This window comes from Notamacropus eugenii, chromosome 1, assembly GCF_028372415.1.
Source record: "Notamacropus eugenii isolate mMacEug1 chromosome 1, mMacEug1.pri_v2, whole genome shotgun sequence".
NCBI lineage: Eukaryota > Metazoa > Chordata > Mammalia > Diprotodontia > Macropodidae > Notamacropus > Notamacropus eugenii.
The window spans coordinates 144830839-144857723 of record NC_092872.1 but is presented as its reverse complement, the minus strand read 5'-3'; the positions used below and the strand labels follow the sequence as shown (position 1 = coordinate 144857723).

At 44.9% G+C, this 26885-nt stretch overlaps 1 protein-coding gene across 1 annotated transcript; it reads left to right on the top strand.

Annotated features, from left to right (window-relative positions):
- Positions 1-4044: 4044 nt before the first annotated feature.
- LOC140520953 (mucin-16-like) lies at positions 4045-26392 on the top strand. Its single transcript, XM_072635449.1, has 20 exons — positions 4045-4329; positions 7590-7711; positions 7806-7873; positions 11478-11644; positions 12032-12073; positions 12344-12388; positions 13307-13431; positions 13533-13600; positions 13933-14105; positions 14808-14843; positions 17593-17717; positions 17821-17888; positions 18620-18792; positions 20815-20850; positions 22499-22564; positions 22801-22922; positions 23028-23095; positions 23526-23698; positions 25304-25339; positions 26042-26392. Exons 2-20 carry the CDS (start codon positions 7601-7603, stop codon positions 26281-26283), a joined length of 1944 nt encoding a protein of 647 aa, XP_072491550.1. The 5' UTR covers positions 4045-4329; positions 7590-7600; the 3' UTR covers positions 26284-26392.
- The last annotated feature ends 493 nt before the right edge of the window (positions 26393-26885 follow it).

Below are 26885 nucleotides of genomic sequence, written 5' to 3'. Positions count from 1 at the left end.
TGACTCTATATCCTGTTGTCCCTTCTCCTTTGCTTCAGAGTGCTAGTCTCTGATGAAGAGGCAACCCTTCCCTTCAAAGCCAGTCTGTACATTTCATTGTCTCACTCCCACCTGGACTCTGTCTTCAACTTCTACAGCAATGAGGGCTACGGAAACGAGGCCAAACCCAGACTAGCAGATGTGGAGAAACACCCTGGAGAGCCAGGATACCCAGACAGTAACAGATCCAGTTTCAGCTGCCTTGTCCTCTCCTGTTACCACCATCATTACGATATCTGCTGGAGTGGACAGAAGCATTTTCTTGATGTCTCCAGAAGGGCCAACAGAGGCTAAAGCATCGTCCAGCACTTTCTGCGACACCCCTGGAATCGGTGCCAGCGAGCACGTGTTCACCAAAAGGCCAGGAGGGCCTGACAGCAGGGCTTCCACCTCTTCTCTGAGCCAACTAAGTGAAGGACCCAGCTACTGCAGAAGAGTCTCCTACCCCTCTGTGGGAAACATGACAAAACTTGGTCATGACTGCAGCCCAGAGAAGCCCAGCTGAACCTCCTCCCCCAGAGCTCACAGAACCCAAAGCCCTTGAGTGAGATACTCCCTCTGTTGCACCAATGACTGACTTCAGAAGCAGGGACAGTGAAAATTGACAGGGTGGTTTGGCCTCGCACCAGCGTTCTCATGTGGGAGGCCATCGGATCAGGTAACCCTGCAGCCTCAGATGCCAGCACACTCATCCCAGGAATGTTTCATCTGGGTGGGAGCAAGGCTGACCTCATGTCAAGTGGTGTGTGAGGGTCCAGCCCAGAGCCAGCTGGCTACACGACTCCATCGCAGACCCCAAGTACTTATATGGATCAGGCTTGTAGGAGAAATAGACTGGGTCTTGGTATTGAATATACCAGCACCTGCTGTATCCATCACCAGGATCGCTGGCATAAGAATGGTGATCCCTGAATCTTGACTTACCCTGAAGCCCTGGATCTCACGGTGATTGGTTGGTATTATGTCTGCTTTGCCACAGGCCTTCTGTCCTTTGTCTCCAGTCACCTTCTCTGGGGTTCCATACAAGTTCAAGCCATGAGCTTCAATAATCTTGGGACTGAAAGCCTGAGCATCCTCCTCAGCAGCAAGGTCGTAACGATCTTCTTTCTTTATCAGGAGACCACTCCCAACCAAGAACTTCTGGGTAGAGTGGGAGAAAATACCACAGGTGCTTTGCTGATCACTCCTTTACCTGGACCTCCTGTGTAATTATCTGCACTTATGGGAGAGGTACCAAGTAGGTTAGGTACCCCTCCTGGTTCAATCCAGTCGGGACTGTAGCTTACAATCTACACTGCAATTGATAGACTCAGCGTGGACCTGAAGTCTCCCATTGGCCACAATGGAGCACAGTCCATACTGTCACAGTCAAGATGACTGGGGATATCTGTCTGTGCTCCCATGGAGCACAACACAGAAGCTCAAGTGATCTCAGTCCTGCTTCTTAGCCTCAGCACCAGTTGCATGGTTCTCCCTGGACAAAGCACAGTTTCTCCTTCATCTACCAATTCTGAGGCCAGGGATCTGACGATTGGCTGAATCAGATACCATCCCTGCATAGCCAAGGACACTGTCTTCTTCTGCTCTTGTAAGTTCATCTGGTCTTACTCCCTGCACAGTGAACATGAGCTCAACTGCCCCAAGGCCTGATGCCAAAAGACTCATCTTCAGCACTAAAATCAAAGACGTTGGCCCTGTCCCTCCTGTGGTCACTCTCAGCCCTGAGTTCCCAAATACGTTATCAGAGAAAAGCACCAATGCCCCATTGACCACCCACCACTTGTACTGAAGATCCACTCTTCTCAAAGACTAATCCTGGAGGTTCATTGGTCAGCACTGGCTCAATTTTTGTGGGGACTGATGCCCATAGTGTTCCACATGCAGAGAGAGGGGAGCTCAGAGCTTCCTCTGACCACGTTAACCAGAGAGACCACAAAGAGCACCATTCCAAGCAGGGCTCAACACAGAAGTTGAAGTGAACTCAGCCATTGCTCCTCCTGCAGTTCCAGAAGACTCTCCAAAAATTCTGAAGCCATTCTGACCAGCAGAGTCATAAGCCCTTCCTCCACGTGGCAGGGGGCATGGGGAACCCCAGTGACTGCTGTCCATATTGTTATCAGGTTCAAGTGTGGCTGCTGTGTCCCAGACTCATCCACTTGAAATTCAGAGTTCATTAATTATCATCAAAGCCCCATGGGAGAGTGACCCAGAAGGTCCATTGTCTTCTCTTGCAATCGAGGCCAATAACAGAGTGACCCAAACAGATTAGACTCTGATATCAGGGCTGCAGGAGAGCCAGGTTTCCAACGGTGCCATCTCAGGGACAGAGCCCAGCAAGATCTACCCCAGCTTAATTTCTCCTTCAGAAACACCGTGACATGACACTAGTCCTGAGAGGGGAACATGCACTGAGCAAGCACTGTCCACTGAGCCAACTGAGCAGTTGCTTGAGACAGGAGCCAGGGCTGCTCCTTTTCTTTCCAAAACGCATTCTAAAGTCACTGTATCGGCACCACAGACAAGTAACCAAGGAACTGAAATCAAAGCATATCTACCCTGGTTGTTATAGGGACCCTAAGAGTAGGCACTGGCTGTAGCAGGACCTTTACGTCTCCAGTATCAAAGATCACAACTTCTCTCAGCATGGATATGCCAAAGGTGTGAAACTGAGCTCCTCAGGCAGCCAGCTGTCAAGGAATTTTCATTCTAATGGGGGAGACAACATATAGAAAGGAGTGGTCCCCAGTGAAAGACAACTGAGTTATGTATCTTGCAGGAATGGTCCGTGGGGGACCAAGAGAGTATATGGACACAAGATATTCGAGAAGAATGGCAGTGAGGATTTGGTCACAGTTCCAGATCTGGAGAGGATCTAGGGGATGAAATGAAGCATGACTTTGGATTTCATGAAAAAATAGATCAGGAGAGTCATTCACCAATGGGGACCATGGAAGTCCAGGGGAGACTTTCTAGGGACTAAGCATGAATCCTGCAAGAAGAGTCTTTGGTATGATCATTGGCGCAGTAATAAAGCTCAAGGAGAAATGGCCAGAGTGTAGGTTCAAGGCCTTAACAGGGCTTGTGAAAGGCCTTTAGAGGATGAAGTGCCCATGATGTGTATTGGAGAGGAAAATGGGGTCCTGGAGACTGGGTATTATCCAAAGGAAAAAAGAATCGCACTGAGAGGAAATGAGTATCCCTGCCAAAAGAAGACCAACCCTGCCCACATGCTAACCACCTCTTGTGCTCATAGCATTCTCCTCCAGGAATACAGTTGGTGGCTCAGTGGGTCTGCTGTGACAAGCAGCTCAAGAGAGTCTACCACCATCCTGAGGACTAGCTTCACAGTGACAAATTCTGTTTCAGAGACTGGAAGAGAGGCTTGATCAAGGAAACCCCTCTAGGCTCAGCGACCATTTGGTATCCATCTTCTCTTTGTGGGGATGATCACAAATTGGTTCAAATCTGAGACACCCAGAGGAACTCTGTTTTCCCATAGAAACATCAGTTCCACCTGAGACCCTCTGGAGTGACCATGGTTATTCCCATAAACCTGCCCTGCTCCTTGACTCCAGCAGATCCCACAGTCTGCCAAGGATCTTGTGAGCCATGAAAGACCACGCCAGTGGCATGGCATACTCAGGCAGGACCAGAGGCGGGTTCAGCTGCCTTGTCCTTCACTCCTCCAAGCACCATCCCAGCAGATGGTGGAGGGGACGCAAGCCCTTTCTTGATGTCTACACAAAGGCCAACAGAAGGTCAAAAGTTGTACAGCACCTACCCAGAGAACACAGACACTTTTGCAAGCACTAAGAGAAAACAGATGCGCTTTGCAAACACAGGGATAAGACTCTGGCCTGAGGGAACCCTCCCTACTTGTCTGTTCTGCCTGACTGAAGGACCCAGCTACTCACATTCCTTCAGCCTCTTGGGAATCATGGCCATGCCTGGAGCTCAGAGAAGCTCAACTACATCATCCAGCCTAGAGCCCAGAGACAGCATAGTCACCACAGTCCCTGAGGGGTAGTACTGTTGCTCCAAAGACTGAATTCAGAAGCAGGTACAGTGAAGTGTTAGAGAGTATTTTGGCCTCAGCTATCAACCCAGCGTGGGGGACCAGCAGACCAGGTGACCCTGCAATCTCAGATACCAGCACCCTCATCTCAGGGAAGTTTCATCAAGTCCTGTGGAAGGGTGCAGCCCAGAGCCAGCTGTCTATAGGACATCCTTCACCCTCGGTAATACAAAGTCCAGAAGACCAGGCCTGGAGGAGAAATAGACTCATCCATGGTAATAACTACACCAGCATTTGCTGTCTCCATCACCAGTATCTGTGGGTTTTTCTCCAACAAGAAGAGGTGACCCCTGGTCCTCATGTTTAGCTCAGGTCACAATTGCCATCATCACTAGGCCAGATACCCCCCTTCATGGCCAAGGGCGCTCTCCTTCCAGTCTAATAGCTTGTTCTGAGGTGAGCTATATAAGCTGGAGCACATGAGCTCAGCTTTCTCCTATATGTGTTAAACCGAAATCTGACTCTCAGCACCCAAATCACATACACTGTCTTTCTTTTCCTTACACTCCCTATTAGCCCTGAGCTCCTACATAGAGTGGCAGAGAGCAGCAGAGATGTTCCACTGACCAATTTCTTTCCCAAGGCCCCAGTGTTGTCAGTGAGCATTCCCGGAGGCTCATCGATCATCTCTGCTACCTTTGTTCCCCTAGAGAAAATCGTTAGTGCGATCCTGCTTATAGGCCTAGAGAAAACCTCCGAGCTATCTCTAAGCACCTTAGTCATCGAGGCCAGTATGTTTCAATCATCAAGGTGACTAGAGACATCTCTGCAGGTCCTCCACGATACAGCACCCAAACTGAAGTGACACCTTCACTTTCTCCTAGTGTTAACTTAGGAGAGATTGTAGCAAGTTGTGGGGTTCAGACTGCCAGAGAGAATAGCTCTTCATCTAGGTGGCCCACAGGGACCAAGGGAGGGTGAATCCGGTACAGATCTGGCTGCTGTGACCCAGGTTGAACTATCTGAGTCTCCAAGTCTATTGCTCACTCAGATTTTACAGGACAGTAGCCCAGAATCTTTATTGTCTCTGAAGGTGAGCCCATAATAGAATGTCCTCTGAGCCCAGCGCTAAAGGAGACCCAGGCATCCCTGGGCACAATTTCAAGCACAGAAGACTTAACTTATCCCCTGTGTTAGAAAGCCCTAGGACCACACTCATCCTGACTCTGCTCTAACGAAGCCCTCTAGCAACGGAAATCAGTGGGGAACAGGCACTGGCTCAGCTGCCTCTGTTTCCACAAAGCTGCCTGTAGTCACTGCCTCAGCAGCAGGGCTAGGGACCCAAGGATCTTCTGGGAGTCTAAGTACAGGTACCCTGAAGCCCACCATTGCTCTGGCAGTTGGGTGTTGCTGTCACTTTAAGGTTTCCTTATCGATGACTAGAATGTTTATGTAAACAGGGTCATAGTGACTTGCCTAGCAACAGCTCCTCAAAAGGGGATAAATCAGCTCTACCAGCCCCATTGTTTTACCACTTTGTTTGGACTTTCCTTGCACTCACCACCTCCTTACCTCCTACAAGTACCCACTCCTATACCACAACCCAAGAACCCAGCTATTCTACTTTTGCGTCTACAAGTAAGTAGACTTCTTTAAACCTCACAGTAAGGTACAGTGATAAGACTTTGGAAAATATGTTTGGATCACCAAATGAGAATTGTGTCTGGCTTAATCACGAAGATGATACTCCTGCTGCTGCTGCACATGATATAGTTAGTATTTTAGGGTTCACCGAGTTCCGTCTAGATATTTTTTAAATTTAGTTCTACAGGGAATTTTAACCATCTCCTCATTTCATAGATGAGGAAACTGAAAGGGACATTGATCAAGTGACCCTTCCTGGTTTGACCCATTGTTGTAAGTATCTGCAGCTGTATGTGAACTCAGATGTTCCTGATTCCTAATCCAGCACTCTCTACCCTTGCCATAAGAATTTCCTTGTGTAGGCATTTCTCTCTTGGCACCTCTGTTTTGGGGCTTTTTTGACTTGAGTGGTGTGACACTCTGTTCACTCCCTTGTCAAATCTAGCGGTCCTTGTGGTAAGTTCATTTTCCTCTTTTTTTTTTTTTTTTTTTTGGTGAAATGCTGACATTTCCAATTGCAAACAGCAAAGTAAAATTTGAGAGTTTCCAAAAGAAACGTGTAGGGACAACATACTTTTCACAGTCTCTCACGAACCTCATCTTACTGATCTGTGGATCCATCCATTTTCTTTACCATTCTTTCTTAAATTTTGAGTTCCAAATCCTCTCCCTAGTTTCGGTCTGTCCCCCATGCATTGAGAGGGCCAGGGATATGGTTCCTGTTATATATGTTAAAGTTATGCAAAGCACATTTCTGTATTAGCCATTTTACAAAAAAGCAAGAAAAATGTAGCAGGCCTCAATATGTACCAGAGTTCATCAGTTGTCCCTTTGAAATTAGAGAGAATTTTTCATTATAGTTCCTTTGCAGTTATGTTGGATGATTTTATTCATCAGTTTAATTTAGTCTCTCTCTCTCTCGCTCGCTCTCTCTCTCTCTCTCTCTCTCTCTCTCTCTCTCTCTCTCTCTCTCTCTGTCTCTCGCTCTCGTTCTTGCTCTGTCTGTCTGTCTCTCTCTCTTTCTGTCTCTCTATGTCTTTCTCTCCCCTCTGTCAGAATTAATAGCCTTCCAATGCAGCAAGAAGCAGTGAGTATTCAGTGTTGTAATTTCTCTATGGACCCATGACTTGGCAAAGTAAACTGTTGATCCTCTTCCCCATCCTATTTTCCTCTATACTCTTGAAGGAGAAGGGAAAGTGGTGGCCCAGTGATGACCTGTGGTCTCTCAGTAGTTTAGTCCTCAATTTCCATGGGATAGTTAAGGACCTAGCCTCGCACTGTCCCTTTTGCCACATACCACACTAAAACATTATCTTCTCCTGACATTCATATAGGTTGACCAGGGTGGTTTTCATCCTTAATTTTCCCCCCATCATTTCCCGTCTGCATTGACAGCGAGATTCTTTTCCATCTCTCTTCCTCAGTTCCTCCCATACTAATTCCATGTGTCTGTGCTCTGTGTCCTATATAGTGTGAAGTGAAGCGTTTCTTTGGGAAACTGACTGTAAGCAGAGGAGGTGGGAGTTGCAGAAGAAGGTGGTAGTGGAGGGAGGGGTTAGGGAGGTCCTATCACAGATGCATAATTGGAGTCAAGATGGCCAGTTTTCTTTCCAGTAAAGTATAGATGAACTTCACTTGGGTATCCTTTTTGGAGTTGATGGATGGCAACATGTTCCATTGAATAGGGCGTTTGTCTACAAGTCGTGAATACCTAGTTTCAAGTCTCACCTCTGTCACTGTGTATGGGAACGTGGCCACTACAGTGAATCCTCCCTGGGCCTCAAGTTCGTCACCTGCAAGATGCAGGGATTAGAAGGTCCATTCCAAGTCTAAATCTGTAATCCTTTGATCCTATGTATCCAAGACTCAATTTCTCTTCTCCCCAAAACAGACACTCGCCTTATGGAGTGTTTCACACTCGATTTTACGATTACCAATCTCCTCTGCAAGGCAGACATGGAACAGTCAGGCTCCAGGCAGTTCAGCGCCACTGAGAACATCCTACAGAGTCTGGTGAGAATCTTCCCTTCCTGTCCTGCCTTCCTCCTCTCTGGACCTGCAGCCCCATATGTCCAGGGGCTCCCTCAATCTCTGTCTTGCTTTTCAGGTCGGAGCAATATTTGAAAAGAGCTGCATTGCCTTCCATTTCTCTGGTTGCAAGCTGAAGTCATTAAGGTAAGGACACTGAGGGAGATGGGCCCAGGTTGTCAGGGAAACAGATGATGCCTGGTGCAGTTCTTCCTTTTTGTTGGGTCTATGGTCACTTTTTGGACAACACCAGGAAGACTACTGCCAGTACCAGAGGCTGTCCCACCACGATTTGCTTCAAGAAGCTTTGGGTTGCTTCCCAGCAGCAGCGCTAGGTAGCTATTCTCAAGACAAAACAGGCCCTGACCTCAAGGAGTTGGCATTGTGGTGGCGCTGAGGGGATACAATGTGTGACCTAAATACATGGTGAGTTGAGGAGAGAGAGGACACTGACAACTGAGAGGATTCAGGGAAGGTTTTCTATTGGTGGTATCATAGCTGCGTTCCTTGAAGGGGAGACTAAGGAGTCCAAGAGCATCTTGAAGAGGGAGTGCAATCCAGGCATGGGAGACATCTTATGCAAAAGCACCATGCAACATCTGAGTTCAAGGTACAGCTGGTAGGCCAGTCTTCTGCAAGTGCCAAGTGAGCAGTATGTACATCGCTCTGGAACACAGGACTGAAGAAGGCAAATCGAGAAGGATTTTAAAGGTCAGGTGGAGGAGTTTTTAATTCACATTAGAGGCAATAAGGAGCCACTAGACATTTGGGTTGTAAGAGAGTGACATAGTGAGAGATGTGTCTTAGGGAGATTATTTTGGCAGGCATGGGAAAGATGGATGGATAGAAGAGAGGAGGAGTCGGTGATGAATTGGGAGGGTAGGAGGCACTGCAAGCAAAGAGAGGAAGTGGGAGGTTATTGGAAGCTTCCAGGTCAGGGTTGTTGATATGGGCCTTTGTGTGAACAAATGTGAAAGATACTAAAGGAAATCAAGGAGCCAATAAACTGGTTATGGGAGCTGAGGTAGAGGGAAGAAATTGTAACAGAGACAGAGATTTGAAACCTGGTGATTGGTAAGATGGTGGTGGCTTTCACAAAATTACGGAAGTCTGGAAGAGGGACAGGCTTATGGAGGGGGCAGTGGAAATGGAAGAGATACCAAGTTCCATCTTGGTTATATTGGGTTTTGAGATACCACCAGGACACAGAGGTGGAAAGAATGACTTCCCCTTAGTTCACCTAAAGGCCAGTTTAGCACATATCAAAAGTGAATTTTACCCAGAGCAATGCACACGTACATGCGCACACACACACACACAAACACACACACACACACACACACACACACACTAAAACACACACACGCACAAACACACGAGACAAATGGCTAAAGTCTATGGGCATACAATTTTCAAGTTGTACGTAGTCAGTCAGAAAAGTATCCATGGATGGTAACAGTCAGAAGAGATGTAATTTAAACCATATGGAAGGATCGAGTCAAGGTAATGAAAATGGCAGAAATAACTAAATGACACTCAAATTTGTGGAGAAAGGGGAATACCTGTTCTCTGATATTTCAGTTGTGAAACTGCAGAATATTTTTGGAGCACAGATCACCCATTCATAGTAAAAGTAGGAGAAACGATCAGATTCTTCACATGGATAGCAAATAAAACTGTTCTATAGAACATCAGCCAAGCAGCTTGCACATGCTCATAAGGACTAGGTTCCTTGGCCCATCTTCCTATTATATTATGTTTTAGAAAGGAGTTCCAAGAATTCATATGAAGATTAGGAATGGTCCTGTCTGGTGAAATTCGACAAGTCATCCTGGTGGAAGAAGGGATAAGCGTTAGTGTGGAAAGTAGCTGCTGTGTCCTACCTCCTGGAAGCAGTGGAGCTACATATGCTCAAGCTGTGTCCCCCAGGTCTCACCTGTCTCTACTATGCCCCTGCCTTCCATTTCTCCCATAAGGGGCTAGAGATTTCGTCAGTTATGCCTTGCAATAAGAGTTAGCTCAGTTTTAGCTTAGGGATAATATAATGGGCCTCATTTTCACATGGTCCTTTTCTCTGCTATTTTATGCACTTTGTATAAGAAAATTGCCTTTAATTCCAATGACTTGTAATAGCTAATATCCCACTCCATTCAGGAATTTCCTCACATTCAGGGATTTGACTCTGCTTTCATTGGAGTTTTCTGTATTTCCCCTAGTGCCTGGCCTATTTATATTTGGAACAAAATCAAGGTAGACAAAAGAGTTAGGTAGCAGAATTAATCAGAGCTCCATAACTCTTTATACTGTATAGGCAGATAAAAAAAGAGTAGACCTTTAGGAAGGCACGTTCAATCCTTGCAACTTTTGGTTAGAATTCTCTGTTCTGAGGTCTGTACAGGAACTCAGTGACCTACCTTGAGATTTCCCTTCTCTAACAGAATCTCTTCTTTCACTTCCCTTATTTGCCTCTCATTGCTGTGTCGCCTTTTCCCCCCACCTCAACTTATTAACGTCTGCACATGGCTACAGACGCTATCTCCCTACTTTTTCTTGTTCTGTCTGTCTCTCTGTCTGTCACTCCCTTTCTCTCCCTTTCACTTCTCCCCATTTCCCTTTCCCCCTCTCCCTGTCCCTTTTGCTACCTCACTTCCCCATTCTCTGCCCTTTCATTTTCCTAGGCTCCTTCTCTTTTTCTAACTCTTTCTCTCCTTCTCCCCTTCTCTCCTTCTTTTCCTTCCTCCTCCTCTTCTCCTCCTCCTCCTCTCATTCACTCTTTCTCTTTCTCTCATTTCCCTCTCCTCCTCCACTTTCCTCTCTTACTCTCTTCCCTTCCTCTCACATTCTGCCTCCTGTTCTTTCACTCTTCTTTCTATATTTCCCCTCTTCCTCCCCTCCCCATCTTTTACTCTGTCTTTCCATTTCCTTTCTCTGTCTCAGCCACAGCCCCTCTACCTCTTGGTCACATGTTGCCTCTCCCGCTCAACGATTACAAGAGTCCAATTATGTTCACACCTGTGAGGGAATGGTATTCCCTCTGAACTACAAAGTTCTGTGTGCCATCCAGTTCTCAGCACTGTAGTAGATGAGGAAGAATAAGAATCTCCCACAAATGAACTTCTGAAGACCCAGAAGGTGAAACAGTTCCACAGAGGCAGCAAAATGGCAATTGTTCAAAGAGCTGGAAGTGGATGCACAAGGAGCTAACCAACTAGCTTGGATAATTAAGAAGTTACTTACAAAATATGTGAGTGTTGAAAGATGGTCCACAGAGGAGTGAACAGGAAGATTATAACAATATCAGAGTCTTGCAGAAGTTGTGTCTGGAGTGCTAGTGCTGCTCATCTTGATTCCATTATATCCATTATATTCCAGAGGTTGCCTGTTTTAGTGGGTAGCGAGTAGGCCCCAAGAGTCAAGAAGACCTGGGCTCAAGTCCCCTCTCTTGACACCAGGTGATTGTGTGAGCCTGGGCAAATCATCAAATTTCCCCAGGCAACCATCTGAGTATATGTTGCAGGGAAGGTGCTGACAGGCCTTACTCAAGAAAGGTCTATGCCTTTCCCTACCCTCAACCCCTTAAATCAATAAAGTGATAGTTCTACCAAACACTTCTTTTACAATCAAGAATTATTCTAAAATAAACCTGAAATAATTTGCGGCGCATTGATGGTCCCTTCTCACTGCACCTAACTTTGGCATGCCCATGAGAAGCCAGATATTTGACAGTCCTTACCAATGTGTCCTTCAACAGGTCTGTGAAGAAAGGCACTGGCGTGCATCTACTTTGTGCCTATTGGAATGTCCCCACCATTCCAGTCCTGGACGAAAGGAGGATGTACCATGATTTTCGCAGTCAGACATGCAAAATTACAAGACTGGGTCCCTACACCCTCGACAGGAAAAGCCTGTACATCAATGGTGAGCAGTAATTCTGTCCAGGACATATAGTTCTTTAACCTCCATGCTTGGCCCCACTCCTCTTAAGCACTCACCTGTCAAAGCAATCTTCCGTTCCTTGGAGGATCCAGCTTTGCCTGGAGGGCACCTACTTACTGAAAGTACTTTCCTCTGATGCTCTCAGAGTCTGAGGGGTAGCCAAGGCCCCACAGGACCCTAGATGGGCAAAGGGACTTCTGACCTGGGAACTACTTTCTGAAATGCTTCCTCTTAGCTGATGACCCATATGTTTTCAATTCCTTTGCTTTCAGATGCTCTCTCATGTTGCTCTTTCACACTTTCTCAAAATCTCTTGGTCCTTCCAAACATGGCTGTTTTCTCTGTCTCTCTCTCTCTCTCACTCTGTAGGTTACAACTATAGGGTGTCCCTGTTCTCCTGCGTAAGCTGTTGTGAGTATTCTTATCCTAGTATCAAAGAGAGAACACCCCTTGTCCTTACCGACCCTGTTCTCCCAGCATATTAGGAAGGCAAGAATGGACCACGAGTGTACTAGTGAGAGGAAGGCATAATGTCCCCCTCCTTCTCAGGTTGCAGTCTTCACTGCTTGACTCAGTACCCTATCCAAATGAAGTCTCTTTTCCTTGTTTGTCACAGTCCCTTCCCCTCCTTGTCACATGGACATTGGGTCCACAGTGTTCATTCATGATATTTCTCTTCAGTTCCAGTAACATCCAGGAGGCCAAATCCAAGTTCAGTTTGCACAGGTAAGGTCTGCTTCCACCTTTGATCCCTTCTCTGGAAGCTTTTGCTTTCATTTGGCTAGGAGACTGAGAGAGAGGGGATTTTAGGATCTTAGGCTGTCCTGGCAGGAGAATTCCAGGTCATCTAGTCTAGTCTGAGTTCTGCCATCATTTTGAGTTGAGGACACTGAAGCCCAGAGCCATGTAGATAGCAAGGGGGACAGGCAGGATGGGAACCCATGTCTCCTTTCTCCAAATACAATATTATTCTGTTGCCTTGTGTGAGCAGAAGAATAGTTTTATGGCTCAAGGTTTCCTAAAGGATTCATTCATTTATTCAGGTTGCTGAGTTTTCCTTGCACGAAAGAATAGGACATTTTCAGGTCAGTGTCCTTAAAGATGAGGGTGATTGTTTTCATGATGATTTTCTTAGAAAACATGCCTCCACATATTCAGTATTTGGCAGTTGTTAGAAGTGTGGAAAAGAAAAAACACAACAAAATATGAGTTTGCAAATACATTGAAGTATCAAAGAAGCAAAGCTCGGTGGTAGAACCATGGAGAACCATTCTGCTGCTTCTGAAGATAGAGATGTAATGGCTTATGTATGTAGCCTCCAGAGACAGTCATCATTATCATCATCTATCATGTATATAGTGCTTTCACAAGGCACTTTACAGACACTACATCACTGGGATGAATAGTTCCCAAGCCCACACGTGGGCATTTCAATCCTCCTTCATAGTAACCTTGCTTCATCATGATGCTGACAGATGGGAGAGGCTGAACCAAGTTTGGAGGGTTACAGGTTGCCTCAGGGATGCGGTGAATAGGGCCAGGTTACTGACTTTTCCTCCCAAGTACATTGCAATGGGGTGTCCCTGACTGTGCTGAATGACGCACATTGAGCATTTCAGACATCTCTCACTCTCTTTCTTGTAGCTCCGGACTGCAGATTTGAGTTCTTCACCCTCAAGTTCACCATCACCAACTTGATCTATACATGTGAAATGGGCCAGGTGGGCTCAAGTCAATTCTATGGCACAGAGAGTGTCCTCAAGTTCCTGGTGAGACATGACTCCTTCCGTTCCGCTTGGCCCAGCTGCTTTCCTCGTCCTTTGGTATAGAGGCTTGATCTTGAAATCCGACTGTCTCCTTTCACTTCCAGCTCAGGTGCTTGATGGCCAAAACCAGCATTGCTTCTGTTTATTGCGGCTGCAGACTAACCTCGCTCAGGTGAGATCCCTGGGAGTCACTGGCCTCATGAATCACGGTACCCAGTTGGTGCCCTTCAGAAAGGAGATTTCTCCAACCCGCTGTGTTGTGGGTCCAGGTCGATTTTCCAGTTCCTCATTGAATCGATCCACGTCTCCTTGCCACATCATCTCAGGGAGGTGAATCAGACTTGGAAAATTGGCAGTTCCCCACAAAAGTCTCCCTTTTCAGTCTCTTCTACTTCAGGGTTTACCTCAGCCTTCTCAGGGGTGCTGTTCCTACTTGCAAAATTCTTATCAGACTTATCAGTCCCATTTTGGGCTTCTGATGCCCATTTTTGTCTCCTTTCCCAGGCCTTGGAAAGAAGCAACAGGAACTGGAGTTGGTGTCACTTGTGCATGTTGGAGAGATGCAGACAGCCCCATCCTGCAGAAAGAACAACTTTATTGGGAGCTGAGAAATCACACCTGCAATATGACGAAACTGGGGTCCTACATGCTGGATGAGAGAAGTCTTTTTCTCGATGGTGAGTACAGAGCTTTGCACTTAGTAAGTCGTTGTTAAATGCTTTTTCATTCACCCATTCATTCATTCATTCATCTAGCCATGCATCCGTGTATCCATTCATTCATCTTCCCATGGCTAGTAGCCCAGGTCTGCAAATGAAGCTCTGTAATTTCGTTCCTTATTTCAAGGGATTGGTGCATGTGGTCCAATTCACACTCTCTCACTTTCGAGGGTCAGATTTCTTTCTCTTCCTTTGCCAGGTTCTAGGGAAGCTACAACCTGACCCAGACTCCTTTCATGCTTCTTCTTGGAAAGGTGTGGGTTCTCTGAGATGTATTAAGCCAGTACACAGCTAGCGACTAATCTGTCAATGAGCTCTTTGGAGGGGAGGCAATTTCTCTGCTGCCTGAAGTACAACCAATCCCTGACATGGATCTTCTTCCCTTTCAGAAGAGCACAAGCTGGGGCAGCTGGGTGGTGCAGTGCGGAGAGAAACAGTGCAGCAATCAGGACGAGCTGACTTCAAATCTCACGTCAGACACTTGACACTCACTAGCTGTGTGACCTTGGTCAAGTCACTTAACCCCAATGACCTCATCCTGGGTCATCTCCAGTCATCCTGATGAATATCTGGTCACTGGATTCAGACGGCTCTGGAGGAGAAGTGAGGCTGGTGAAAACTTTCCTCACAACGTGATTCTTTCTTTCTTTCTCTCTCCAGATGACAATTATCTGACCTTGGACTCCACCAAAAACTGTAAGTCTACAGTACATCAACATCTCCAGCCTTCTAAGGTCCCTATTGGGAAGGAAACAGCTCATTCACTCTACCCCTCAGCCCCAGCACTGTGTTCAGGCCTAGATAGAGAGGAACAGGGAAGGAAGGGTGGGTGTGTGCATAGAAATCTCTTGCTGGATCTTTCCTGTTTCTGCTTCTAGCACCATTATTCTCTTGATTCCTTAAGATTTAGTTCTGGGCCTCAGTTCACCTTGGGCTGACCAAGCTTAGGAGTGAGTTGACCACAAAACCTCACCTCAGTCATGGAGATGAATTCCTCAAGGTTCCCAGAGGCCTCTAATATCCTTCTCAAAATACTCTCATGGTGCTATGTTCTAGCGGGTTCCCCTGAGATTGCAGGATAGAATAGAGGGAGCATTCCAAAGCTGGAGTGAGGAGGTTTTGTTTCAAATCCTGATCCCAGTATGCTTTGTCACCCTTCACAAATCACTTACACTCTCTGAACCTCAGTTTCTTTAGCTGTCCAAGGAGAGTCATAGTGCTTGCTGTGGCTCCAGGTTGTGAGGAAGGGGCTTTGTCAATCTTAACTTGCCACAGAACTCTTGGTGGTGCTGCTGGTTGTCATTACTGTTCTCATTTGTCATATTCCCCAAGGCGCACCCCTTGGCTCTTCATTATTCTAAGTACGAAACTCGTTTGGAACGCTCTTTGAAAGACATCGGAGCTTTAATTTCCTCTCTGTCCTAAAGATCTGAAAAGTGTCCCTTGTTTTCCCGTGAATTCGAATTGTACAACACAAAGTTCATCTGTCCATTTTCACTTGATCACGTTAGTGCTGCCCAAAGCAGTATTTCCAGTTTGTACTCTGACTCATTTCTTCCGTATCCACTAATTGCCCTGTCATTTATTTGACTGCTGTATCCTTTACCTAGGCATCCACCTAAGAAGCCATCTCTGATTCTTCGATCTGCTTCTCCTCTACCCAATCAGTCACATGGATTCTTCTGAAAAATTTCATCTAAGATCTAGTCCTTCCCCATCGCCACTAACAACATGTAGTAGTCTGGGTTCTCAGAGTTGGACTCCTGGATTGCTGCATCAACTTGGAACATAGCTTTTCTGCCTCTAAGCTTTTCCTCCTTCCAACCCATTTAACATGTACTCCAATATTTCAATACTTACAAGTGTTTTCTTAACATTTCCCACGGGTAACAAACATTATTCCAAATGATGGAAGAACAAAGAAAAAGGGAAAATAATCCCTACCCTTAACAAGCTTACAATGGGTGAGTCATCAGGAGCAACATGCTGCAGCCTAATAATCTCTGACATATATCTTTCCATTGTGGTACACCTGCAGTTGTGTCCTCCCCAAATTGTGTTGTTCCATGGCAGCGTTACTCTTGTAAAGGAATGGCCTTTTGTTCATGGACTAGATTGGCAGCATTCAAAGTATTACATAACTGCCCAGAAGCAAGCTAGCCAGCTCCTTCTTCCTATTTGCTGCAGCATACAAGCCAGTCACCATATGATATAAATAGAATCTATTTCTTGAACCGGAGCTTTTACCCCGATATGCTGCAGAATTGAACAAACCAAACACAACACCTAACCTGGGCAATGGGTCACTCAAAGGACTCAAAGCTGTCCTGATGCTCAAGATACTTTTTCGATAAGAATCTTTTGAAAAAACCCTGGCTCCCGAACCATCATCCAAGGCTGATTGTCTGCTGCTTGCTCAGTGAAATGTAGCTACTTAGTGACCATTTCTGTGCAGGATAATGGGTGTAGCTCTTTGTTAGGCTAGACCTCAGCCACCGAGCAACCTGTTAATGAGTTAATGAGTCAGATCCACAGTTATACCTAGTTGGCACAGCAAACAACTTTCAGGTCAAGTTGTTCGTTTTTGGAAATCTTTCGCTTGCTGCATAATGGCAGTTCCTCCACTACCACCTGATATTTGAATGATTTTCCCAGTAAGTTTCATTCAGCTCCTATCTTACCATAGCTGTATGGCCATTTATACTTCTGGGATTGACTTTGAAAGATTGGAAGACACAAGGAGGAGCTGGGCACATTTTGCCAGCTCTCCTACAGTTTCAGTCAAATTGCTGCTCTTCCTACATCACAATGTCTCATGCTCACCATATCCAGCTGAAGCCTTTTGCACTGGCTTTGCAGAATTTTCTTTGTCAGGCCCATCTATGTATCTAATGTAGTCAACGCCACTTTCCCAAAGTCAGACTTATCTCCCCTAATTGCTTTTTGTAGACTTGAGTCAGTCTATTCCCCTACCTTGGCTGTGGCTTTCTTTTCCTCAAATTAAGCGGTTGGAGTAGATAAGCAAGGAAATGCGGTTCCTTCCAGCGCTTATAGGTTACGAATCTTTATTGCCCTCTGAATAGTTCATGCTTGGTTCTGAGCTTGGAGGGTGTAAGAAGTTCTGTTAGGAGTGCTACGACCACATCATATCCAAACTTTGAATTTACTTCTGCGTACATCCTAGGCCACATTACGATGTCAACGATGCATATTGTATCCTTTCTACGTATTAGTTTTAGGTCTATGCCTGAGGATCAGAGGGGCCAAGTGACTTGCCAATGTTCACCAAGCTAATAAGTTTTGGAGGTAAAACCAGGTCTTCCTGACTTCAAAGCCAGTCACTGAGCCAGTACGACTACTCCTTTACTCCACGCACTCTTAAGAGGCACGAGACAAATATGCCTCCAGTTGAAAACCTGGGCTTCTCTCTCCCTCCCTCTTATAGCCATGGAACCCAGCCTGAAGTGTTTCACCCTGAAGCTGACCATCACCAGCCTCCGGTATTTGGCAGACATGAGCTGTCCGAACTCAATCCAATTCAATATCGTAGACACCATGATGCAGCATCTGGTGAGACTGCCTGCTTCCAGCCACCCTGCCGAGCTGCCCTAATATCTTGAACATCCACCTGACATACTCACCATTTGTTTCTCTTTGTTTCTTTTTTGACCAGATTGGCCACTCATTCAAAAACACCACCTTTGGTTCCCTGTACTCTGCATGCAAAGTGACTGAACTCAGGTAAGGCTGCCAAGCTGGGGACTTGCAAGTGAGTCTCCTGGGAGAGAGCTCTACGTTTGAAGCACAGACTTCAAAGCTTCACTGTACATTGACTCACACATTCTGTTTCCTCTAGTTTCATGCTAGCCCTGTCAAAAGGAATCTCTTCTCCTTTCTCTCCCCGTCCTTTAGAAGACATATATTTTAGGATTTCTATCTAGAGCCAGTTCTACACCTCACATGCATCAATCCATTCAGCGAAATGCATGTAGTATCAGCGAGATTCTGTGAACAGTGGCAGGCACTGGGGTCAGAAAAGCAAAACAAAAACAAATGTCTTCCTCTCCCCCAATAAAACCACCAAACAATCTTTTTCCTCAACGAGCTTACATTCATTTGGGGGAGTCACTATAATCTGATCACAATTTTGGCTATGCCTGGAGTTCTTTCTTGCTTCTATTACCCCCAATTCCATTGGATTCAGAAGACCTGAATTCAAATTCCAGCTTTAATGCCAGTGTCTTTGAACATGGATGAGTAACGTGACTTACCTTTTCTGAATTTCTCCATCTGTAGAACACAGAAGAGAGTACTCATACCATATTCTTGATAAAGTTGCTTGAAGGGAGCGCTTTGCAATGTCACTACAGAAATGACAATTATCATTACTGTTTTCCTCATTGAAAAATAATCATAAAAAATTGTGTCCCTACCACTCTTTCTCAGTTTATCCAGAGTATCTGTTTTCCTAGGCCTGTGAAGAAAGGATCACAGACAGCTGTAGATGCCATCTGCACGTGTCTCCCATTTGCCAGCAGCACTCATCTAGATGCCAAGCAGATTTTCCACGAGCTGAGCAACCAAACTCGTGGTATCCGGCTACTGGGCCACTACTCCCTCGACAAAGATAGTCTCTACATCAATGGTAAGCAGTCTCATGGAAGGAAGTCTTAACATCTATCTCTGCCTCTGTCTCTTCTCTTCCTCCTCTCTTTTAATCTGAACGTTCGCCTTTCCTTCTGACGCTTCTGCTATGAACAAGGTTCTAATCTCATGCAGCAATTCAGAAGAGAGAAAGACAGACTCTAGAGACCTTACCTGTTCCTCTACGGAGACCTTTCCTCTGAGTTTGTGAGTTTCTTGACATCTGACGGAAACTATACAGAGCATTCCTTGGTCCTGTCTTCTTCAACCTTTTTCTCAATGGCTTAGAGAGATACGTAGATGGAAACCAATTATTGATACCGTGAGACTAGGCGAGAAAGGGTCATTGATGTGTTGCGTAGAACCAGAATCCAGAAAGCTGAGACAATTTGACAAATTTGACCAGGTAACTTTTAATAGAAATAAATGCAAAATTCTACGTGAGGATAGAACAGGGAAAAAACATTATGTCCTTTAACAATTTCTGGGAAGATGCTGCTGGAGCTCTTGTTGAGCTACAGTCAGCAGTTTAATGTGCCAACAAGAAACTCTCTGGCCCTGTGAGTCTATGTGGAAAGAATTCTAGTGTCTTGGACTAATTTGTTTGTAGTCCTAGTTTTTGGGTTTGTTAATTGAATATTTTATTTTCTTCACCTACTCCATGTAAAGAAGCATGTTTCCCATTTGTTTTGGTTTTTGTTTTTTACAAAAGTTCCAGATTTTCTCTCACTCTCTTCCCCCTATTCTCATTGGGAAGGCAAGCAATATTGATATAGCTTTATCGAAATCTTCCGTGCCCCAGAAGAAAACAGAGAGGAAGGGAAGAAGAGATGGAAGGGTATGAGAGAAGGGAGGGCAGATTGTGGGAAGGGGCAATCAGAAAGCACGCTGTCTTTGGGTGTTCAGAAGGGAGGGATGGGGGGAATAATTGGAATTCAAAATGTTGTGGAAGTCAATGTTAAGAAGCAAAAGTAAAGTGATTAATTATTGGAAAAAATAATAACTAGTGGAAGAAGGAAATGGATAAGCAATCCATTTTGTTTGCCAAGAAAACATCCGGATGGGATGATGAAGAGTCTCACAAAATTGAAAACTGACTGAACAGTAATTGTTATCATTGTGCCTCTGACAGCAATGTGAGGTGACTAGAGAAAGATGGTTAGCATTGTATTTTTTTGGAATTTTCCCACAGCACCAACTAGCTCAATAAAGGCATGTTGAATTCATTTGAACAGTGGCAGAAAGGATTCAAAATTAGGATTATTCTTTGAAGTTTTTGAGAAGAGAGAACCTTCTCTCTCCAAGAAAAAAAGAGAAGACATTGTTCAGATCTTACCCTAGGACACTTACTAGCTGGGTGACCTTGAAGAAATCCTTGTCATAATGAAAATGACCTTCTAATAATGATAATAACAATAGCATTTCTATAACACTGACAATGTTGGGTCATTTGGTCCTCTCAAGAGTCCTGTGAGGTAGGTTCTACCATAGTTCTAATTTTCCATATGAGGAAACTGAGACTGAATGAGGTTAAACCAAAGAAGCAAGGGCCTGAGGGAGGAATCCGACTCAGTGTCCCTGACACCAAGTCCATCAACAATCCAATCCTTTAGCATCTCAGAGCTTCAGTTTCTTCATCTGGAGAAGGAAGGGTGTGCATTGGAAAGCCTATGACGACCCTTTCTATTCTTTATGTGTGATCCTAAGCTTTCCATCAAGCCAGGAGTGGAAGGAGAGGAGCTACCATTTCCACTTTCCTATACACCAAAGGAGAAAGAATGCCTTATTTCAGGCACTTACTTATGCTTTGTCTTATTCTCATTCCTCACAAGCTGCAAGCTTCCCATTCCTATCTCGTCCTGGTGTGATAGGGTTCTCCTCCAAGAAGCAGCTTTTTCTCATAAGTGATCAGGTGCAGCAGAGCTGATCCACTTTACCTGTGTTATTCAGTATGAGAATTCCTTTCTGTTCTTTTCTGCCATGATGTATTCATGACCCTCATTGTCAACCTTTTTGTTTCCAGGTTATAATGAACCTGGTCCAGATCTACCCAGTGTTGGTAAGTATGTGGGCACTCTCATCTCATAATCTTGAGCCATCTGGGAGCACTGAACCTTACTCCTTTCTTGACCCCTAAAGTTGGAGGCCAGTGCCTTTGCCATGCCCAAGTCCCTGACCCTGGAGGCCATTTTCAGGTGATATGAGAAAGGAATCCAAGATATAGAGTTAGCATGTTTCCGTAAATCATGGGAAACAAAGACCTCCTGTCACTGGAGGTCTTCAAATGTCAGCTAAAGGGCAAGTTCTCAGGGATACTGGAGTGTGCATGTGTTCTTCAATTAGATTTCCTCTCAGCATGATTTTAGTTCTGATATAATAGGATTTGGTGAAACTGTGAAGAAAAGACTGAAATGTAGGGAAAAGGCACTCAAGATCCTTTGAGTATCCCTTGCCATGCAAAAATGGCTTCCTGTTTCATCACTCACCCTTCCTTGGCTCGAAACTGGGTGGAGATGACTTGTTAAGCTGTCTTCACCATCAGTCAATGATGCACCAAACATTGCTTAACTTCCATCTATGTATCAATCTCTGAACTCGGTGCTCAGAGTAGAGGGTGAAAAAATGTGGGAATCTTTGTTCGGAAGGGGGTTTACATTCTGTTGTGGGGGAATCCAGAGCCTCTGTCTGAGATAGCATGGTGAAAACTTAGCAAAGCATCCCCACGAGATGGTCAAGGGGATTAACAGTGGACCTCACCTCTTTTAGAGAGATATTCTAAAGGAGAACTCATAATGGTATTTAGGAAGTATTCCGAAGTGTCACTGGAGCTCATAGTGTCACCAGCTCGGCACCTTAGCCATGGCCTTCTGAAAGATTACTTCTGTAATAGCCCAGGCAGCACAGGCAACTAGAAATACCCATCCACCTTCAATCATGTAGTGATTTGTCAAACACTTATTTGACATCTCCTACAGGGGGAACCCGGAATTAATAACCCCATGACAATTGAGTTGATCTGAAAGAGTTTTAAGACACAATAGTTTCTGTCACGTTTCAGTGTCAGTATTTCTTTCTTTTTTGACACCTTTTGGCGTCAAACCCCATTCTGTCATCATTTGTGACTCTCCAGGCATCTTTAGGGCCTGCAGCCCGCGCAGGTAGAAAATCAGCAAGATTAGGATGCTAGGTGATGTCCACTGGGTCCCCCATGGAAGCTGCTTAAAGAATGTGATTAGGAAAATGAAAATGGCCACGATCCTTAAAAATCACCTCCTTCCAAATGAGCGAATCAGAATCTGAGACTTGGTGCATCATCTTGGGTGGGGGACAGTGACCTTGGTATGTTGGATATTGCAAGGCTCTCCCCTCATTAATCCTCACATACACTGAAGAAAGAAGGATATGAATTTCTGGCAGTTGATTTAACAGCTTCTCAAGAAATACTCCCATAGTTCTAGGAAATGAGTCCATGTTTCCCATTCAAAACCTAAAAGAAGTGAAGACCTGGACCATTCTAAACAAGAAGCGCACAGCTTGACAAGTTTGTCAGGAGAAGCCCATTTTTCAAATATCTGTTTCCACTGCTTTAACTCCTCCCCAAAGCATTCTGTGACTACATCCAGGTGTTCACTTTTCTCCCACATCCACTATGAAATTGTCCACAGTGTCTTTATCAGTGATTTCCACTCTTCATGATTTTTCCTCAGTTCCTGTGAGAACCAGTTACCCTGCAGACACCTCTCTGACTCCATCACAATCCTCCACTTCCTCAGGTAAAAAGAATGTGGCTGATAGGCATTCCCAGGAGTATCATTGTGTGCATAACTAGAAAAGGGGAAGAACAACTGTGGGGACATAGGCAAGGAAAAGAGAGGAAGTGGTTAGGGATTCCTTGATGTGAATGTCAGTGGGCCATGGAGTATGAGATTGCCCTCCAGGAAAGCGTAAGACAGTACAAGACATGCCCAGGATTCAGGGCTGGATCTTTTGTTTCCTTCCTCTGTAACAGCCGGTGACAACATGACATTTTTACCCATCCGCTTTACCATCACGAACTTACGCTACATGGAAGGCATGGATGACCATAGCTCTGGCATTTTCAATAACATCCAGAGAATGCTTCGTCGCGTGGTGAGATTTCACAGGCCCTGTCCAGACCCATTCCTGCATAGCAAGCTTCTCCACCGTGGGGGCTGAAAATCTGGTTATTCATTCCCCTTCTTATTTCCTTCACAGTTCAAACCCTTGTTCGGGGAAAGCAGCATTGCTTCCTCCTATGATGGATGCCAAGTGGTGGCCCTGAGGTGAGACCTGAGAAGAAGTTGTCAGGCCCACACATCATCTCCCATGATGCCCCCAGTTTCATGGCTAACGTGCAGGGTGGGTGGACAACAGAAGCACTGTCTCCATGGACGGTCCATTTCCTCCTTTTTCAAATCTGAGCAGGATTTCCTACCCATTCTCTTCCTTCCAGAGTCCTTAGGAAAGTGATTCCCCTTGTGTGTCGTGATTGGGAATAAATGCTGGCTTGTGGAAATACATTTCTCAAGTGGGAGTTGTGTGGCTGCACAGGCAAACTCCCCACACAAGGAATGGGCATGTTTCCACCATCAAGGATTCCGTATCAGCCTTTGTGATGGCAGGAAATCTCAGCTGAACTGTCCCCAATGTCTCCTAGAAGTAATTTTCTCAGCATCGAAACTCAGGAACCTCAGCATTTGTTTCCTTCCACAGATCTCTCAAGGGTGGCTCAAAAACTGGAGTGGAAGTTGTGTGCAACTTTCGAGGGGGGCCGACCAATCCCTCCTTAGACAAATACAAGGCATATTGGGAGCTGAGCAAACAGACTGAGGGTATCAGCAGACTGGGCCCCTACATTGTGGAAAAGGAAAGTTTCTACCTTGATGGTGAGATTCCTCACTGGCACAACCATTGATCTCTTTCCCTCCAGCATAAGCTTTGTAATGAGACCATAGTCCCAACATTCCTATCTTTTCCCTTGATTCCCCACTTAGATTCAGGCCATCTCTCCCACCCCAGCCCCACCCCAGCAGCTCATGTTCTCACTCTTCCCTTGTTCATCCACTTGCACTCAATCAGCCGTACCCATGCCTATTTCCTGGTTACCTTAAGCCATTCTTTCTCTTTGTCTGACTTTTTTCATTTGCTGCCCACTCTTGAACTCTGCTTTTGATCCTGTTATATGTAATGTTTTTAGCCATCAATCGTGTAGAATCGTAGATGGCAGAAAATAGACAAAGGATAGACAAGTAGAAGTGTTGGGTGGTCAATAATAGAAGGCAGAAAATAAACTCCACAAAAATTAGAAAGGTGCATCACATCTAAGAACCTGACATTTAACCAACGTAAGGCCAAAATATGGATGCAGAGTTACCCAGTAATCTGGCTGACCAGAGGGTGATGGGGACATGACCAGAAAGGATTCATGTTGCAAAGACACCAATTAGATTTCATGAAGGTAAATCCAGAGACTGTAAAGAGGAAGATGCTAGTTCCCTTATCATCTGGCCTTATCAGCCCTTGATGATAGTAATCTGTTGTGATCTGAGGATCCAGCCTTCAGAAAGAACATATATAGACAGAAAATGGCCATGATGGGAAATTGAAATGATGTGATAAGAAGATTGCTTCAAGGAACTTGAGGTATTTAGTCAGATGAAAGAGGTATAAAGATTGTCTTCAAACATTCCAGTACCTCTCATGGGGCATATTATATAAGATGCTTCTACTTGGCCTCAGCAGAATGTTAAGGAAGGCGTGAAAATTCCTGCGTCAAAATACTCATGTGAGTATTGATACTCACATGAAAGCAAATTGTTCTCATTGATTAATGCAGTGGACACCCATTCACAGAAGGTTTCCATGCTTAGGCTAAATCACATTTTGCTGGGAGTGGAACGGAATGAGTACATCTACAGGAAGCTTGGACCACAAGGAATGAAAAAGCTTTTGAAGTGGTACCTTTTGTCTATAAGCGTTCTTCCATGCTCTTAGAGATGAACGGGTTAGACAGTAGGGGGCTTGAATTCCTACCGAGTTTCTGCAAGCCAGGAAAAGGCAAAAATGAAAGGGATCAGGGCTCTTGGATCCATCTAAATCTCAGAAGATTGAAGGGTCCTTCTTACTTCTATCCTCATGTAAGAACTTCATGGAACAGATTACGGAAGGGCCCTGAAGAATTGCACTCTCCTCCCTTAAGGATATAACAGGAGAACTCAGACTCTGCCGTTCACGTCATGGCTAAGGTTCAGGGTGCACAAACAGGAAAGGCCATTCCCCATATCCAGCGTCCATGTCCTCCATTTACAAATCTGAAGATGTTTTCATTCCCAGTCTCTTTATTCGTGTCCTCAGGAATGCCATTCCTCTTCTCTTTCATGATTTGGCACAAATGAAATGTTGACAGCTCTTGCTCTCATCTTTGGGTCTCTCCCATTTCCTCTTCCTTCGTTTCTGATCTTCCCTTCATTATATCTTATTTTGCTTTACAGGTTGTAATGAACACCATCCCTTACAGCTCTTCACCAGTAAGTGTCTTGATATCCAAATCAACTTGCAGTCTTCTGTTCCTTCCACTGAAGTTAACTCTGTAGGCTTTACCAAGAAATTCTCCACACCATAGTAAATTTCCCAGCAATAGAAATCATTGTGAACACTCAAGATGTTAAGAATGCATTAGAAGAGGGTTAGATGGTCTCTGAGGGCTTTCCCTGAAGAAAATGTCCCAGGTTGTATAGAAATGGGCTCTCCATCCTTCTGGACCTTTGTGATCCAGAGACACTCTTTCATTTTCTGGGATTCTAGGTCTCTCTCTGAGGTTGCATGGTGATACCTTAGCAAGGCATGCGCATGGAATGGTCAGGGGAATTAGCAGGGTAAATCAACTCTTTCAGAGAGATTTTCTGAGGGAAAGTCATGATGGTGTCCATTGTACCACTGAATACCTCTTTTTCTTGGAGTGTCATCAGCAGGACCCATTAGACATGTCCTTATAAAAGGCTCCTCCTGTGTGGCCCCAGGCAGCTAAGTCAACCTGAAGTGCCTGTCCAGATTCACTCATTTATTGATACTTTCTTCATTCCTTCATTTTTCAAACACTTATTATGTATCCCCTACATGTGCAACTCTGAGTTAATAACCATATACCAATTGGAATGATCACAAAGAGTTATAGGACACAGTGGTGTTGGGCAGTATGCAATGTCAATACTTCTTCTTCATTTTTACAGCAGTTCCTGATCCCAATGCATCATCAGTCCCAACTCTCAAGGAACCCTCAGGTCCTCCATCCTCCAGAGGTAGAAAATCAGCAACATTAGGCGACTATCCATTAGATCCCACATGGAAGCTATGTAGAGAATATGATTGTGATAAGAAAGTTAAGAACCTTGCGTTAAATATGAAGAATCACCTCATTCTAAGAAAACCCTTCCAAACAAAGATAAAGCAGTACCTGAAACACAGGGTATAACATCTTGTGTGAGGGAGGGTGACCCTCAAAGACCTCCTCCCAAACGCATGTGCACATATACCCACACAGAAGACAGGACATAAATTTCCTGCTGTGGAGTGAATGACTAAGTACATATACATATATATACATGTATATACATATATATATATATATACACACACACACACATGTGTATATCATTTACATCTTTATATATATAACATACATATATATTTATAGATAAAGATAGATATATTTATATATATTTATATCTATATCTATGTATATATCTATATATATGTATATATACATGTGATTTGTTTCCACATGGGCATCCATGTATCTAAGCAATTAGCTACCATTCATGAATCAGTCAATATGTCACTCTGTCCTCCTTGGAATGTTTTGACAGCTTGATGCACTGCCACAAATTCAGCATATTGACCCCTTCCACCTATGCAAGGACTTTCCAATATCCACCTAGTACTTGGCTTAGAGGCTACCGCTTTCCAGTGTATTCTGAGGCCCTAATATTCTGCTGCACCATCAGTAAACTCTTCCTTTCCCTTTTCTTCAGTTAATCCTTCTAATCCCTCATTCCATTTTGCCAAGGGTTATAC

What these genes read in the sequence shown, in the direction of transcription:
- LOC140520953 (XM_072635449.1), top strand. Translation starts at nt 7,601, where the DNA reads ATGGAGTGTTTCACACTCGATTTTACGATTACCAATCTCCTCTGCAAG. An exon ending in TGCAGACTAACCTCGCTCAG is followed by an intron (nt 13,601 to 13,932) that starts GTGAGATCCCTG and finishes CTCCTTTCCCAG; the next exon opens with GCCTTGGAAAGAAGCAACAG. An exon ending in ACACCATGATGCAGCATCTG is followed by an intron (nt 17,718 to 17,820) that starts GTGAGACTGCCT and finishes TTTTTTGACCAG; the next exon opens with ATTGGCCACTCATTCAAAAA.